Source organism: Pholis gunnellus (genome assembly GCF_910591455.1).
Source record: "Pholis gunnellus genome assembly, chromosome: 4".
Lineage (NCBI taxonomy): Eukaryota > Metazoa > Chordata > Actinopteri > Perciformes > Pholidae > Pholis > Pholis gunnellus.
The window spans coordinates 3409871-3428007 of record NC_136530.1 but is presented as its reverse complement, the minus strand read 5'-3'; the positions used below and the strand labels follow the sequence as shown (position 1 = coordinate 3428007).

At 45.1% G+C, this 18137-nt stretch overlaps 1 protein-coding gene across 4 annotated transcripts in view; it reads left to right on the top strand.

The window, feature by feature from the left end:
* The window catches only part of suco (SUN domain containing ossification factor), a 41822-nt gene that overhangs the window by 16712 nt on the left and 6973 nt on the right, over positions 1–18137 (top strand). For 2 of the 4 annotated variants that reach the window (XM_079158341.1, XM_079158340.1), the window contains exons 2-20: positions 866–986; positions 2216–2317; positions 2794–3134; positions 3829–3969; positions 4314–4503; positions 5873–5984; positions 6428–6555; positions 7216–7283; positions 7378–7485; positions 9126–9231; positions 11119–11139; positions 11447–11502; positions 12504–12595; positions 13039–13104; positions 14428–14511; positions 16075–16150; positions 16322–17698; positions 17810–17897; positions 17991–18095. In XM_079158341.1, coding sequence (XP_079014467.1) covers positions 866–986; positions 2216–2317; positions 2794–3134; positions 3829–3969; positions 4314–4503; positions 5873–5984; positions 6428–6555; positions 7216–7283; positions 7378–7485; positions 9126–9231; positions 11119–11139; positions 11447–11502; positions 12504–12595; positions 13039–13104; positions 14428–14511; positions 16075–16150; positions 16322–17698; positions 17810–17897; positions 17991–18095 — 3382 coding nt within the window. The remainder of the gene's footprint in view (positions 1–865; positions 987–2215; positions 2318–2793; positions 3135–3828; positions 3970–4313; positions 4504–5872; positions 5985–6427; positions 6556–7215; positions 7284–7377; positions 7486–9125; positions 9232–11118; positions 11140–11446; positions 11503–12503; positions 12596–13038; positions 13105–14427; positions 14512–16074; positions 16151–16321; positions 17699–17809; positions 17898–17990; positions 18096–18137) is intronic. The other 2 variants (XM_079158343.1, XM_079158342.1) reach the window with 2 other exon arrangements.

The window sequence follows — 18137 nt, the reverse complement described above, 5'->3', positions numbered from 1 at the left end:
GGGCGATAAATAGATATGATTTATCGTCTTTTGATGAAATCATATTTCTAGATATTGTGATACACAACAATGAGAAAACCATGTGGTTATTTGGTGTAGACTATTCATGTATTGAGTTACCAGAAAACGTGCTATATCGTGATATATATCGAGATATAACAATAATACCTATATCGACAAAGAAGGTTTTGGCCACATCGCACTATGTTGCAGATCATTTTCCATGCGTTTGAGGTACAAAGTATTGAACTTGAGTTCAGATTACAAACACAAAAAGACGGTCAGTAGAGCGAGTTTTTGAGAGGCTCCTGTGATCCAGACCAGCTCAGATGTTAGACGGGGTCTCTGTGCCAGAGAGGAACAAGCAACACCTGAAAGACTTCCTGGTTCCTGGTTCCTGTTGAGCCTCCCGGGTTGGAAGGAACAAGGGAGTGAAATGAAGGAGGAGGAGGATGTAGAGATGATTCAAAGAATGCAGTTGGCCTTGAGCAGCTTGCAAGAATACAGAACTACCAGTGGAATGTTGTTTACACTGTTTATCTACATGATTATTCACTCTCCGCCGCTCTCCTTCACCAGATTTGATCATTTGTCCTTTGGGTTAATCTCTCCCTTCCCTTGTGTTTTTCCTCATGCACATTCAGCCCCCCCCCCCCGAGGGAAGGAAGTGCTCTTACTGTGAAGGCTGTGATGAAGTAAAACCTCAGCAGTCTTTAAAATCAAAAGCAGACCACAGCCTGCAACAATATAGCGCCGTTTAGCTTCTAATCTTTGTTTTTAAACCCGTACTGTGACGTGGAAGTGGCAGCAAGTTTGATGCAGGGTTTTTTAACGGTGACATTTTCTCCCCCGTTCTGTGTTGCAGGTACCCCAGTCAATATGTGTGTTGTTCAGAGCAGAGCTCGTCTGGCCCCGGTCAGTCGGCGGGGGACGGAAACCTCGAGGGCCAGGAGCAGGAGCAGGAGCAGGACTCCACGCAACACCAGGTTTGTTTTGTGCCTTTTGTACACGTTTTTAAAATCAGTGAGTCGCATTAAGCTTTTGATAAACAGCTATAATAAAGACTGTTGTGTTCTGATCTTTGACGTCACTTTCGTAATAAGAAGGGAGCTCAGATTTATCTGACTGCTTGTACTAATTGATGCCATTTGCGTGAGCAGTATTATTAGACTCATACCAAAAGGGTGGAGGTGGTGGTGGTGGTGGTGGGTCAAGCACTTACCTGCTGACCTCCTGGTGAGAAGTAGGAGGCGTGGAGAGAGGAGGAAGAACAAGGTGAGGATGGTCATGGAGGTCCTGGATGGAGGGGGGGGGGCGTGGGTGAGGGTGTATTGCATAAGTCTTTGTTGTCGTTCCACCATATTTCTTTACCTTTACGACTGATAATCTCGTAGGATTGAAGCGGAGTCAGGGACGCTCGTAAAGAAGGGAACACAATGTACAGTACGTAAAGATTAGAGCCTTTTTCTAGGTAAAAAACTAAATACGACCGTCGGGTTCTCTGTGTAATCAGTGATATAGAGTTGTGATATAGGAGTAGAACTCGCCCTGTCGGGTTAAAGTTCAGAGTGTGCAGAGTTACCCAATCTCTGCTTTCTGTCCTTTTTCTTTTTACTGTACATTTAAATATCCATACTGTCGTACTACGTTTGTCCCAATACATAGCATGTCATGTAGGGTTTTATAATTTCATGGTTTTAAATATTATTACTTATTATTACGTCTGATATACAGTGTCTTATGAGCTTTTATGCTCTGGGTTTAGTATTTATACATAATTTTATTTCCCACTTTATTTGCCTGAAGTGGACTGTTCAGCGCTGGATCTGGGTTAAATATGTGATACCCTCAGCTCTTATGGACCCTCAACATTGTGTGTGTGTGCATTTGTTGTAATATGCGCATGAGTGTTAGAATGAATGATAATTTGGGGAGGCAAGTGTGTTTTGGTGTGTGTGTGTGTGTGTGTGTGTGTGTGTGAGCCCAGAAGAAGGAGAATCATTGTTAATGCTCCAGAAACAAACAGCAGTTCAGCAGCCTGGCAGTCTGTCACTGGCCTAACAACACAACCTTTGTTCATCAACAAACAGCTTCTTCACAACTTGAGAGGCATCAATAATGTCTTGTAAAGAGTTTGAATGGTCATACGGTGACTCGGCTTCATTTTTAGGCTTTAATATATAATATAACTGCTGTTTATTTATTTCCTCTTTAGGTGTTGGAAGAATGGACGACACACACATCATATGATATGGGCCTGGAGACGGAGAGAGCAGCTCTAGACGAGCTCGCAACACACAATGTACACCAAGAACAGGTAATGTCACATGTGTACCAGTTATTATTAAACGCTCTCACCGCTGCTGTAGGCCCGGAAAATATAGATAAAGGGTCGCCTTACAATCTGCATCAGAACCACGACGGTGCAAGTCTTTAAATAAGAGAAACAGAAAGAAGCACGAGATGAGAGATCAGTGTATTTTAAGTAATATGCATTTGCTTTAATATTCGTTTTCTTCATTACTGCACGCTTGTAGAGGGTAGTTGTGTGTTGTAGTAGCGCTGGTACTGTTGTGGTATGTTTACTCTACATTGTTAACTCAATATGAACACACGTGATTGTCGTGATAAAACATTATATTGACGTATCGCCTTTCTTCTTGTTTATTAACATAAACTTGATGAGCTGGTTGAACTGATAATGTAGAAACATTATAATTATTTTGTTTTGTTTCTTAGCTCTTGATGGATTATCTTTTATCTGTGAATGTTTTTTGTCTTTTCTCTCACCAGACTGTGAATCCTCGGGACGCTGAGGTGGAGGAGACCAAGCCTGACCCAGAGTCTGATACTGTACCTGTTGCCTCTGAGCCAGAACCCCACCCAGACCCCCCGGCTGATGATGTGGACCTGCAGACCGCAGACGCACAGGACCACGACCAGGAAGTCCCCGACTCCCCCACTCCAGAACCAGTTCCAGCACAGGGCCAAGTGTCCACAGACGCCCCGGCAGAGACCGTCAGCGACGCCGCCGCTGCTGCTGCACACCTCGGCCTGGACCCAAAGCCAGCCACACCCCCATATGAAGCTGACAACACACCTACCTCACAGAGCGCTGGCCAGACCCACACAGGGTAAGCTCAGAATCCACTTCCTCAATCCAGAGACCTCTTTCTCTGGCATTAGAAGTTGGCTGTAACCTCAGAGGAAGTCACATTGGCAAACTCAAATTATAATCTCAGACGGTTAAAGCCAATTTCAACCCAATCCACCATTTCACATGTTATGATTTTGTTGGTTGATTTTGTTCCCTTCAGTTTTTGTTTTTATTCTATTCTATTTTATTTTATTTACCCACTGTTAATGATCACGAGCTGAAAGAGGAGCTCAAAGGAGAGTTGTTCTGACGTTCTGGATATTTCAAAGTCACTCCTCATGGACCCGGTGGCCAGCGTGAAGAAGCTACATTTTCGGTGACATTTCGTCTCACGGACTTTGTGACGGAAGTTCGTGGACATTGTGGAGAATCACCAGAGTGCACGTGGAACTTTGACCCAAGATTAGCCTGAATATCTCTGGGTTGAACCTTCAAGAAGATTATTTCCATCCAGTGGCAACTTTTGGCATTCGCCTCCTTCCTCAAAGCAACATCAGGACATTTAAAGACTCGTCCGCCTCCCCACCAGCGAGAGACCTCTCCACCCCCCCTTTTTGTCCATCCATTTCTTTTCTCTCCTCTCTCCCTCGTCTCCTCCCCTTGCTCCTCTCCTCTCCTTCCTCCCCAGTGCGAGGAGGTGTGGTAAACGCCATGTCCTTTCTTTCCCTCAGTGCGGTGCGGGTTGCCAGTGCAGGAGATGAACTCCCAGTAGACAACTTTGTCTTTGCTGAGCACTCTGGTGCACAGTGCGGGGTCATTCCCCCCGAACTGGCAACCTGTGAAAACTCCCCTTTTGGCAGGCCTCTCTTCAGGTGAGTTTTCTAAACCCCCCCCCCCCCCCCCCCAGGAAGCCAGTCAAAGCACAGAGACAGGTAATCACGGTACAAGCTACACCTCTCTGCTGTGCGCAACCGTCGACCGCTGGCCTTGCTCTCCACTTCTGCTTTTTATTTTTTTTTTCCTGTTTCCATTGTTCTGCCTGCTCACAACCCAAGGTCAATTCTGTCAAATAAATGGATTTTAAATGGATTTAAAAAAAACGTTTTGCAGAGTGCTTTCTTGTGTTCTCAACCCCTCTTCATCCTTATTCCTCCTCCTCTCCATCACCGTCTCTTCCCTCCCCCTCCTCCTCATTGGCCCTGTGTCTGTGCTATAGTGTGGACGACGCCGGCATAGAGGACCAGCGGTCGGACCAGAGCCAGAGTTCTGGTCCCGAAGCAGAGATCCAGTCTACTCCAGGCCACGTGGACCAGGAACAGCAGCAGCAGCGACAGCAGGAGCTGGAGGATGAGCTGTCTGATTTGGACCAGGAGGGCAACATTTCTCAGAACCACCAAGAGGAGCAGGTGAGCAGCTTCAGTGCCGTTTTGAGCATTATAGTGCTGCAGGTATCACGATGGAACATTTAAAAAAAATCACAGCCGTCCGTCTTTCTATTGAACGAGACACAGTCAACACGCTCGCTTCATGTGACACAATAGCCACCCTGCTGGAATATACTTAATATTATTACACTATTCTCAAAGACCTTCTGTGATGCCCATGTCTATAATGAATTATAAACATACTTATAATATGGTTTTATCTGCTTACAGCACTGAATAGTTATAAGCGCTCATAAATATAAAAACAAAGATCATAGAGTAATATCATTTTTAATCTTTTTATGATTTATAATGTGCAAGAACACACAAAACATTGCAAACTTAATTTTTACTTTACTTAAAGCAAACAATTACGACTTAGACTAACTTGTAATTACATTATAATACATAACAGTGATCATAATGCATTATGAAAATGTTAAACATTTATTATATAAAGTATTATGATACCGTATAAGTCATTCTAAAATGTTTGTTGTTATGAAGCATTATGAATATGTTATGAGTGTTTATAACTGACTACACAACGCTGTAAGCAGAATATAATGAATTATAAGTGTTTTATAATGCATTATAGATGCATCATAGAAAGTGTTGCAGTATTACAGTTCTCAGTGTTACAGCTCACGCCCCAGTGAAGTGTGCTGGGGAGCCTAACGGTGCTGTCTGTCTGTCATTTTGCATCGTCAGTCCTTTCAGTGAAACTTCGCCTCACAACTGCTGTCTGGATTTCCATGAAAGCTATAAATATTCAGCGTGAACAGCTGTTTGAGCAACGGGCAGCATTTGAATGTTCTCAAGCAGCAAACGCTGAGTCGACGTGCCGCTTTCGGTTACTTTGTTCATGGTTGAAGGCTAATGAAAGTCGAGTGTATCCGGTGGAAGTTACTCATTTTCAGGGTGTTTTCGTGCTTCTGGCCTCTGATCTATAGGTGACTCCTGAATAACGGTGTTTACGTAATAGGCCGTCTAAGTTGGTGGATTTTTAGGCTCAGACTGGCTTGCGAGGTCCAAAAGGGTGCTTATATAATCCATCACAATATTATTCACAGCTCAGTGCAGTGACCAGGGGCTAGCTGACTACTGTGTGTGTGTGTGTGTGTGAGAGGCTGGTGGTCCTAGCATACAAATTCATGTTGTGGCTCACTGATGCCTGGACACAAATAATCCTATTTAGCAATATTACATTACTTTACAATGTGCTGTACTTTTTCTGTGTCAAGATATCAGCATCTTCAGGACATTAGGTGATTGTAGTAGGATATAGATTCAGTTGAACTTTCATTAAGTGCCTGTGTGTGTGTGTGATACACCCGTCTGTGTGTTTCAGGCAGGGCAAGGCAGTACTGCCAGAGAGACTGATCCCTCGGTGCCCGGCAAAGAAGACATCCCCACCTTCGACGAGTGGAAGAAACAAGTCATGGAGGTGGAGAAGGAGAAGAGTGAGTGCATACATTGTTAAAACACACATTTAGATGCACGAACGGAAAAGGGAAACGTCACATCAGCAGCTAAGTGCTTTGGATCCCGAGGCAAGCTGGAAAACTCTGAGATAGCTGATGATGTTGATCTCGCTCTGTGACACGGGCCCTGTAGAGGCCTCTGTAGACAAAGGGAGGCCTTCAGTCTTATTGCTACTTTTTGTCTTCCTCCGTCGTCTCTTTAGCTTCCTTCCCTGTGTTCTATTCCCGTCAATCTCTCTCACCGTCTCCCTCTCTCTCTTCTCTCTTTTCTGCACGCCATGTGCAGTGGTCAGCGGAGCGTGTGCTCATGTGTGTTGCGTAACCTCTCTACTTGTTCCTCTCAGGCGACGCTCTTTGTTTTTTTGGGGGTTTTTTTCTCCAGCGTCTGTAATGGGCCTAAATGTATCGCTCCCTCTGTCCAGGTCAGTCTCTTCATACCTCGACCAGCGGCAGCCTCCATCCGGTGAAGAAGGTCCAGAAAAACTTCAAGAATAACTACGCCTCCGTGGAGTGTGGAGCCAAGATACTCTCTGCCAACAACGAGGCCAAGGTTAGACGCCGACACACAAACGCACTCGCACAGCTAAGGATGCAGACTGTTCGACCGCCATCTTTTTATCAGAAGCTGGATGAAACCTGCTTCAAAATCTCAAGAGTAACTCCAGTGTTTTTCAACCTGCAGCATATTTTCCAATGTTTTTGTGTCGACGTGACTAATGAGAACAACAAATCCTGGAATTGGTCCAGTATTGAGGGAGAGCGCTTAAGCCGGTAGACCGGGATATGATGTAATCATTTCAGGCAATTCCTCAACATCAATGTACGTCCACTAAAAGTGTATTGCCCAAAATCACAGATCACAAATTTGCCCGAGAGAGGGCTTTACAATCTGTACAGCAAACGACATCCTCTGTCCTCGGACCCTCGCATCGAAAAAGGGAAAAACTCCCCCAAAATATTACACTGCAGCCCGTTTCGTGGCTGTCGGCTGCTGCGTTACGCCTCAGTACCGGACCATTTTTAGAAATCGTTGTCCCCATTAGTCACTTTGACAGTAAAACATGGGGGGGAAACAAAGTTACCCTTTAAGTTCAGACTTAAAGCTTCACCTGGGATGTTATGTCGTCTTCTGAGCACTGAGATCTAAAACGTGTGATGCTGATGCTGGCGGATGCTAATTCTCTCTCTCATTGTTCTGTCTCGTATTCAGAGCACCTCGGCTATTCTCATGGAGAATATGGACCTTTACATGCTGAATCCTTGCAGCAACAAAATCTGGTGAGCGAGCTAACACACACACTATACTGGTACACTGACGTTAGATCTGCAAGTTTCATCTTTTCATTAACATTCTGTACTCGCCTCCATCCAGGTTTGTGATAGAGCTCTGTGAGCCCATTCAAGTCAAGCAGCTGGACATCGCTAACTTTGAGCTCTTCTCATCGACACCTAAAGACTTTTTGGTTTCCATCAGCGACAGGTAAACTCACACACGGTTCAGTTTCAACCAGTATTCAAATGAACCGACGTGTTCTCATAGGCATGTGGTGAGTGTGTGACAGCTGTGCAGCAGGAAGCACAGGCATCCAGTCTGATTTCTTCTCCTGCGTTTGATTAACAATTGAGTAAATGGGGAGGAAGGATTTTTGCATGTAAATGGCCTGGTTTATTGAAGAGCAGCGGAAGAAAACAGCAGCTCAGTACCTGTGATTCAAGTCATTTGTATAGCCCAATATCATAAATCACAGAAGGACGTGGATGTCCAATCAGTTTTGATGGTAAATGTAGTCCGTTGAAGCAATAAATTCCTCACTGCCTGCTATGTTGACCCACAAATCTGGGTTCACAGCTGCTAAATCTGTAGTTCTTTCTGCGTCCATTTGCCGTGACAGGGGAGTAGTTGGGTGAAGGGAGGAGCTACAGGAAGCTATGTCAGCTTGGATCTCTAGTAGGCGGGCTCTAGATGACGCTCATAAACGGAACTGTCTAAGCCGGTTGTTGTTGTTGTTGTTTCCATTGTGTAAATAAAACCAAAAATACAGAACTTCCTTGTTTTCATCGCTTGTACTGCAAACTAGCTATGTTACCGACAGAAAAAATGGCGTCCCAAAATATATGCAGAGGAGGCATTTTACAGTATTTCAGCTGACTCAGTTATTCAGCCGTATCAGAGTAATCGGCCTCAGAAGTGCAGCGGAGCGAGGCCGAGGCTGCACTAGCTGTGCAAAGAGGACAAGACCGACGGGGGATCATCCCATCAGACGCTCGTGCGCAATGCATCCTGGTACATGTAGGCACTGCTCCGCTGGCAGGAGAACTCTGCTTTCTCGGTCAATAAAGCACACAATCCACAACATTTACCTTCAACACTGATTGTACATCCACATGATAGTGGATGAAAAAACAAACATGCAATGGATGTATCTGTACACAATAACCAACTTAATGAAATTACAGTATCGACAACATTATAGATAGATTACAAGCATATATGAAGAATAGAGCCGAGAGGATGTCAAGCTGCTAATTAGTGTTTGAACTCTTTTAGGAAACATAAATAAGAAGTAATCGTGGTCAAGTTTAGCATGAACAAAACCTGCAATTATCATATTTAGTACCCTGAATCATGGCTGCACTTCTAACGCAATTAGTTTAATGTACAAGTCATAATACCGATACAAAAAATATTAAATGCACAACATGCAGCCTTTAATTATGATGGATTGTTTTTGAATATGATGGGTGACAGAAGAGTATCGATGAAATGGGGTCACTGATTGTGGGCGATCGTGAAGCTAACTGGCTCCTCCTCAAACGGCATCGTATTAAACCACCAGGACTGTTTCACGTCGTCTTCTTCCTTCTCTATTATCTGCTCTAGCTTTAGAGCTTCTAGAGCTGGTGATGTCTGAGTCGGGATTTATTTTCCAGCCTGATCTCGCATCACAACTCATACATTCCACCCTCTGGCATTTTAGAGACAGACGTCCAGTCACACGGAGCACTGTGGCGTTTACACAGAGCCTTTTTGAGAACATGTCGAATTGTGTGTTGAAGTAAACTGTATAGCCCCTAAAAAAAAAAATTCTCCTCTTACTTTTCTCTTCCTCTGTCTTGCAGATATCCGACCAACAAGTGGGTGAAGCTCGGTACTTTTCACGGCCGGGATGAGCGCATAGTCCAGAGCTTCCCGCTGGATGAGCAGCTTTACGCTAAATATGTGAAGGTACTACTTTTTTCCTCTTCCTCCTGCTGTAACAGCACATTTATGCCTCGAGGAGAGGAGCGACAAACAATGAATTTATTCATCCTCAGCAGTATTATATAATATATTGCAGCTCCTAGTTGATGAATACACAGCACACACAGACACATGCTTCATATCCGTGGGTTAAAGCTGTATTTAAAGCTCAGGGGACCCTCTTATGACTTCATGGTAAGTTAGCCATCAGCGCTGCCTCTAACCTCCTCCCTTCACTGGATGAAGAAATGCGACTCTGTGTGTCCGTGACAGAGTTTCTCTTGTAAGAGCTGAAGGGCAGATACTTATTACCACTGGGTTGGTTTGTATTTGAGATTTGGGTGTCGCAACCAAGTGTCGGGCGAAGTTGGTCCGAAATCTGTTGGCAAATGTTGCCGACAGTCTGGAAATGAAATCATTGGGGTGTGACGTTAACGGATTACAATTGTTTGTCTTATGCTAAAGTCACTTACATAAACACACGGAAGCCCCGAGAGGGAAACAAAAAACTCACGATCCATCTTTTTTAAAGCCTGATCTTAATTGTTTTCTCTCCGGTGTTTGTGACTTAAGAACAGATCTGAGTTAGTTTTTTATTCATCTGTGAAGTAATGGGCCAGTTGAGTTTTAATTTCTCCATGAGATACATGTAAACACAAGGTATTTACATGTATCTTTATATTGTGTGTTATCAGGTTATGTAAATCCTCTGGTTGTATAGAAGTCTTTGAGAAAATGACTCTACTTCTCTCTTGATTTATTACCTCAGTAAACATTGTAAACATGAGTTTATGGTCTCAATCGCCAAATTTTGGTCCATTTAGAGTCAAATAGACGATAAAGCAGGCTATGCTTTAGGGCGATGGTGCCAGAGCTGTATACGGCGTCTCTACGTCAGTCCTCCACAATCCAAATATGGTCACTTCCATTCACTGGTTGCAGAAAACCAAGATGGCGACAGACAAAATGCCAAACTTGAAGCTTCAAAACCGCACACCACAAAGCGACGAGTGACGTCACAACGACTTCGTCCACTTCTTCTACAGAGCCTATGTGCACTTCAGCCTCTTGTGGCCAAAATGAGTATTACAATAACAAGTTACAAAAAGATTTTTCCCACCTTTTTTCCACAAACGAATAAAAAAGTAAACTGGCAAAACTATTCTTTTCACACACGGGAGATAAAACAATTTAGATCAGACTGAGAAAATGGATCACCAGATCGTTGAATTCCTCACTTCCCACTCAGGGCTTCCGTACTTGCAGACGTTCTTGCTGAGATTAATTTAAACTTAAGACCCTTAAACGTTTTTACCATCTCTACATCAACAGTGTCACACAATAATAGTGACTGTGCTTTTCTGAGCTGTCTCTCCCCTTCACACTGCTCACCAAGTATTCACTCTGCAGACTTGTGAAACAGTTGATTAATGCTCCTATGATTATCCTTTTTTATGTGGCCAGTGTGGGTGTGTGATGCTTCTTGTGATTCATGTGCTCTGTTATGAAATGATTTTAATACATTATCTGAGTTTTGTCTGAACTGTTTCAGGATTGTCTGCTTTGGTTTCACTGATCTAAGCAGCTGGAAAAATGTCCCATCGTCATGTTTTTACATCTGCTTGTCCGTCTGTCCCTCTGTCTTGCTTGTGATTCTCTCTGAGTGCTTGTTAGAAAACCTCTTTCTAGTATCGTCCCTGTTTCAGGACAAAGATCCAGCGAGTACCGGCAGTGTGTTTTTGTCTCATCAGAGAGCCGGACTGTAACCAAAAATGCTTGACTTGCTTTGTAGCTTGAATCAGTCTTCACTGATTCTCTCTCTCTGTGTTTTCTTTCTCTCTCTCTCCTTCCCCTGTCTTCCTCTCGCATCAGATGTTCATCAAGTACATAAAGGTTAGCACTCTTCTCTCTCTGTCGGAGGTTGTGACGCGCTGTGAAACGCACTCTTTGTAATGGTCGAACACTATAGTGGGTGTGCTTTGGCAGAGCATCGTCTTTAATGCATGCGAAAGAGCTTAAACGAGTAGAACATGCACATAAACCACATTGTCACCGCTCGGCAATCCTAGTATTTGTTTTCACGTATGTGGTGGATTATGGGTTAATAGAGCGGGCACACATATTAATTCATGTGTTATTGGCATTTCTATTGCTGTGGATGATCATTTTTAATTTATCAGTTTATCCATTTTCCCTGCAGGTTGAACTCCTCTCTCACTTTGGATCAGAGCACTTCTGTCCACTCAGTCTCATCAGGTAAGAGAGCAAATGGCTCTTCCTCATTTCCTTTCTGTCCCGTGGCCTTTTCTTTCTGATTTTCTGACTCTAAATTGTCGTCAAAGGACCAGCGTGTGGGGTTTAGTGGCATCCAGTGGTGAGGTTTGCAGACAACCAGCTGAAGACCTTTCTTGTACAAATTCAAGCTGCCACTTCAACGTGAAAACATTAAAAGTCTCTCTAGAGCCCGTGTTTGGTTTGTCCGCTCTGGGCTACCGTAGAAACTCGTCAGAGACGTCTCTGTGGAAGATATAAAGGACTCAATCTGAGCTCATGAAAACACAAAGATTCTTACGTGTTCACACTACGAGTAACAAAGCAACAGGCTACAAGTCACTTTCACCGGCCTCAATTTCCTTCAGCGCGCTAATGACGCAGCGAAATAGTCAACAATCACACGTTTGTGTTTCACCATTTCGCGTCCCCTTCTCTCTCTCCCCACAGTTCCTGTTCCGCTCTGAATGAAAACATATTCTTGCCGTTAGCTAGTTCCCAGTTTTATTTAGCGACACAACTACGCCAACGAGCGCTCGAGTAAAACTTCAACAGCGGCTCGGCAAGAATGCAGGTTATACACTAATTAAAAAATAATAATGAATATTACTGTATATTCCATTTATTCTATTACAACCCCCTTAAATCCTCCACACTGGTCCTTTTTAAATCATACAAAGTAAACTCTTACTTCGTTACTATTTCGTACCATCATTTCAGGAACTATGATGTATTTTCAGTATTAGATTATTGAGACGTGTTACTAGTCGGATGCGTTACCCCCCGTTCACATGTAAGATCTGCTCCAAAGTTCAAGCCGTCTCTTGCACTGTGCTCACACTTAATCTCACAAACAGCCAGAGGAACGTGTAGCTACATGTCTGTCCCAGATCTGTCGGGTCATCGGGGGCTTTGTTCTCAAGGAACTGCAGTTGGGCTTCAAAGGGGCTTTAAAGAGTAAAATACGTACGTGTGTTTCTTCGTAGGGTGTTTGGTACCAGCATGGTGGAGGAGTACGAGGAGATAGCGGATTCCCAGTACCCTTCAGAGAGACTGGAGTACTTGGATGAAGACTATGGTATGATTGTGACCCGTTACGTCTTTTAATGGGATGTTTTAAAGGATATCTTGTTCATCTTCTTTGTCGAGACCGGTTGCATATTTACCATTTTACTCCCAGAAACGGATCAATGCGCTTACTAACATGAAACTATATTAAGATGCCTCTCCTGGCAGAACAATGCATGCGCTGCAAATTACTAGACTACAGAGGACCCTGAGAAAAGAGTCAGATTACATTCTCACTCTCCAACTCAGTCACCAAGTAACCTGTGCTGAAGTTAACTATTCATATGAGCTGGCTTTTTCCAGAGAGTTCCCTTCATCCACTTATTGTGATATTTTTTTAAATTCCATAAAAGCACAAAAAACATAAATTTACAGTTGAATGTTATTTATTTTGATTGTGTATATTTTCATGTATTTTGCTAGATATAACCTGCAGTATGTCTTTTTCTCCAGATTATCCACCTGGCTACCAACCATCAGAGGACAAGGCCTCGAAAAACCTGCTTGGCTCAGCAACCAGTATGTACACACAGACACACAACATGCATACACACATATAGATTAGCAAAGACTTATTCACAGCAAATAAGCTACAACGGTAGTTAGTTTTGAGGTTCTCCTCCACAGCCAGGGTTCTACTAGTTTATAGAGACAGACAGGAGAACCAGCACGGGAGCAAAGTAATGTTCTGCTGTGGACGTATTTTAGACAACATCAAAAAGAGGTGCGATCACGCTGCCTCCTCGGTTATTTTGTGTGACCCTTTAAAACTCCAAAGTCACAAAATAAAACTTAACTAATCAGTGGACCAGCAACTGTGTTCTTTGAATTAAATTTGCTGTTTTTGTCAATGGAGTCTTGTGGCTTTGAAGAGAGCTCTCTGACAGCGAGGTAAAGAGGTGAAAACATTTTAAATATAGCGTTCACTTCAACTGATAGACGTTCTGTTAGGAGTCTAAAATACGTCCACAGCAGAACATTACTTTGCTCCTGTGCTGGTTCTCCTGTCTGTTTCTATGAACTCATCTACTGCAGTAGAACCCTGACTGTGGACGAGAACCTCATACACACACACTACAGAACATCACTACTATCCCTGTAACATTGTAGCGCATTACTCATGATTTTAAAGGGCTGGAAGCAGGGACTTTATTTCTCGACTTTTACTTTGAAAAGGCCGAGCAGGGAACGCTTCCTCATTCTGTTGCAGTTTGTGGCTGCAGTGTACAGTTTAGGGACTTCCAATCTTAAAATGTTACCAAAAATGATCCATTGCATCTCATACTCTATGTTAAAGAATACAATTTTTATTTTTACACACCACGTGAGTGTTGAGGATGCACAATCTTCAGTGTAGTAACCCAAGGAAGCCCCAGTGTGGGTTAAATATGGACTCATCCCCTGTAGGGCAGTGTTGTCTTAACCTACTTGGTATCACACATACACAGAGGTGCACATGAGGGTTTGGGTTGCAGAGCTTGCACCAGACTTTCTTTTTTCTTTTTTAAACCACGCAAACACACTGGTGCCCCTCTGTCTCCTGATTTAGCAATGTGAGGACTGGTGCACCGCTCCACACAAACCTTCAGGCCTCTTAACCATGAAAAACAGCAGACGAACACATGATTTCTTTCTTTAGATGAGCAGACTCAAGAGGGGGCCATAACGAGGTAGAATGAGGACTTGAGGAAAGCCTGAAGGAAAAGAGAGAAAAACTAATATCAAAGCCTGTGTTTTCATTAACACGTGTTGGTCCACATGCTGCTGCCTGTCGACGGATTTACCAGGAACCTCATGGCTTTAAACAGAACTGTAATAGTTGTGTGTGTGTGTTTCTTTCAGATGCCATCCTAAACATGGTAAACAACATTGCTGCTAATGTGCTGGGCGGCAAACCAGAGCTGGAGGGTGGAACGTTAACAGGAGGTACTCATCCCTCTCATGTGCTTAATAAATTAATAAAGGATTAATAAAGTTCCGTCTCATTTGAGCTCCTCTTGTTTAATCCACTGAGGCCTTCCTGTTGCTTTTTTTTCCATTCTGCTTCACCTTTCATTTCCACAACTCCCTCTGTGGCCACTTCTCTGAACCACACCGTATCACAGCTGAAACCCTATTCATTTCCTTTAGCTCATAGTTAATGTCATTGTTTTTTATTCTCTTTTGTTATACTAAGGAGCGTAGATGATAAAGAGCATTGGCTGTTTCCAGATTCGCGTGACTCATCACCGTTTAATGTTATCACGTACTTGTTCTTTAGACCTCCTCTGATTAGTAGCTAGTATTTATTTTTTCCATAATCTATTTTTGTTTTTGCACATGAATGGAAACAAACATGTGAACGTCGAAACCTCGTTTTTTTAAACGGGCTCAGGTGGAGAAGTTGCCTCATCGATACGAAGAAAATGCAATAAAAGCAAATAAACATTGAGCTCCCCGAAAAACAGCAGATCAAAAGGCTCCTCGCAGAGTTTATGACCATAAGAGAAGAGACACATTCATTCATTACAACCATATAAATACTTTTCTTGGGCAATATTACAGAACTCTAGTTTGTGTTATTATCACAGTCTGTTTTAGAAACAGCACTTTCCTCTTTTTCTTGCGCTCTGCTCATTCTCACTCTGTTCAGCCGCCCCCTTCTCTCCCTCTCTCAAGTTCTCGAACCACCGGCCTGTCCCGTCTCCCCACATGTTGTTTAAATTACTGCCTCTAAATGTGGGTCACTGTATTTCCTTCCCTACAGTGCGAGCATATGCGTTTCCTGGAAAGTCCATGTGTACGTTGAGCGTAGAGAGCCAGATGTTTATTTGGCTGTGGGCGGGACGTCTCTGCAGAACTTTGGATGTCTTGTGTTTTACTTGTTGGCAGAGAGGAGCGTAGATGAATTAAGACTGGGGGGGGGGGGGGGGGGGGCGCTATGACGCCAGGCTTGCTCCTTGGCCTGCTTACCCCTCTCTCAGCTTTTCCCCTGGGGCATCGAGTTAAAGGGAAAACTCCACCTGACACACAGATTCCACCTACTTTATTTTCTCTATGCTCCCTCATGAGCTCGTTTTACATTTGAGTTTCTCTCTAAAACTAAAACAAGATTCTTCTGGCTTTGTAAAAGCTGAGAACAGCAAAAGAGTATTTTTTTGTTTTTTATTATGAACTGCCACAGAAATGAAGGGCTCTATTGAAATGAAAGTCCACAAAGTCAGGATGTAACTCCATACAGTTCTAGTTCTGATTTCCACTTAGGCCCGTAGAGTAAGCAGGGACGAGCTAGTCCAGTTCAAACTGGACTAGACCGGTTCACAGTAGTTATGGCTTTCCCAAACATGGGCTTGGCAGCCAGACTGAGCAGCAGAAAAAGTGTCTCTGTTCTAATGTTTGCCTCCTACAGCCACGTTGGATTGGGGGGGGGGGGGTTCTGTGCACTCTTAAATAGTGACAGTGTTATGAAAGTCCTGTTCTCAGTTTAATTGTTGTGTTGTTGTTTTTTAGGTAATATAACAGCAGTGGGGGATGAGAAGAAGGAGAGCACAGAAGATACGCCTGAAACACCTCAGGACTCCGTAATGTAAGACCAATTAAAGATAATCGATAATAAACCATTATGTGTGTAAAGTGTTCACAGAAAGATGAGTTAAGCTAGAATACGACTAAATTGGGATTGTTTTACGTCACTTTTCGTCTCCAAAAACACAAAAGTTGATATGCTCCTAAATTATTATCTGTGTCTTTGGTCCAGACCGGAGCCGGCAGAGCCAGAACACGCTGCAACCCACGAGGACTCTGCAGTCTCCAGTGACTCTTCCACACCTTCCCCCTCATCCCCCGACTCCCAGGAGGACAGAAAGATTGTCACACTGGTGGAGGAGGAGGAGGAGGAGGAGGAAGAGCCCCGACAGTCTACCGTCACCCTGATGGAGGAGGAGGGAGAGGAGGAGGAGGAGGAGAAGAAAGAGGAGTCGACACGGCGGGAGGCGGACAGGAACCAGTGGGAGAACCAGACCTACTGTCCTTTCTCCTCCTTCTCGCTGTCTCTGTCCTGCATGGCCACCCTGCCGGAGCTGCTCCACCGCTGGTGCTCCGCCAGGCTGGCCAAGGAGCGGCTCCGCAGCCTGAGGCGGAGGCAGCTGGGCGCTCAGACGCACCCCGACCCAAACACCCCATCCCTCACATACAACCCCCCGCCGATCCCTGCCCCTGTTCCCGCACCTCTCAAGGAAGCCCTCCCCGTCGCTCCAGAGGCTCCAGAGCCCGAGGTGCCTGTTCAGGGCCTAAGTGAGGGAAAAGCCCTGGGTGAGGTGCACACCACGCATCCGAACGTTCACACCCCCGCTGAGGCACACGCTCCAGAGCTCAACATCCTCCTAGAGCCGAGCAGAACAGCCGCTATCCCCCCTCACAGCTTCTCAGACGCCCACAGCTCCCTGGCATCGCCCACCCCGTCCCACGAGGAGGAGAAGCAGCTCCCTCCCATTAAAGACGCAGCCATCGACCCCGTCCCCACCCCGCCCCTCCCAGCCGTCACCGTCCCAGAGACGCAGCAGGGCAGCAGCGCCACCCAAGCTCTTACTGGCAGCTCTCCCACACTCGCTGTAGCTTCTGAGACGGCCTCTGCCGGTGCTGTGGTTCCCCCCGTCAAGGAGCAGCCCGTTCAGTCGCTTCCCACTGCATCAAGGCCCGAGGACCTCCTCCCCCCTCCCACTGAACTACCAACAGCTCTCCCGCTGACCGACACCCACACAGACACGGTAAAGTCCGGTGCAGACGGTGGGGACTCGCAGAGACTCGGTGTCCAGGCCTCTCAGACTCACGGGGAGCAGGGGGACTCTCTCGCTCCTACCGGGGAGCCCCACCGGGTGGAGGACGTGGCGGACGAGGACCTGTTGAGCGCCAACGGGAACGTCCACCGGACAGCCACAGACTTCTATGCAGAGCTGCAGAACGGAGGGGATTATAACGGCGGGGCGATGCTGGGGAACGGCATGTTGCTGAACGGGGGCGCGGTGCACGGATCCAACCAGAAGGAGAGCGTCTTCATGAGGCTGAACAACAGGATCAAAGCCCTGGAGATGAACATGAGTCTGTCAGGCAGATACCTGGAGGAGCTCAGCCAGAGGTAAGCCACGGGACACAGGGAGCCTTTTGAAGTGTAACCTAATAACTACATAGCACTTCTTTCAAAACTGTGGGACGGTTCCTTTACAAGGTTGTCATTTTTGCATTCCAGATACCGTAAACAGATGGAGGAGATGCAGAGAGCGTTCAATAAGACCGTCATCAAACTGCAGAACACCTCCCGCATTGCCGAGGAGCAGGTCAGTTTACACGAAGACCATAAGAGCAAGAGGAGTCGAAGCGTAAACCGTAAACTAGTTGTCTTGATAGTATGAGTGACTTGTGCTTCTCAGGACCAGAAGCAGACCGAGTCCATCCAGTTCCTACAGAGCCAGCTGGAGAACGTCACTAAGCTGATGCTCAATCTCACCGCCACAGTCGGCCAGCTGCAGAGAGAGGTACCCCCTAAACCGCTGCATTGTCTACAGCTCACGTAGTGC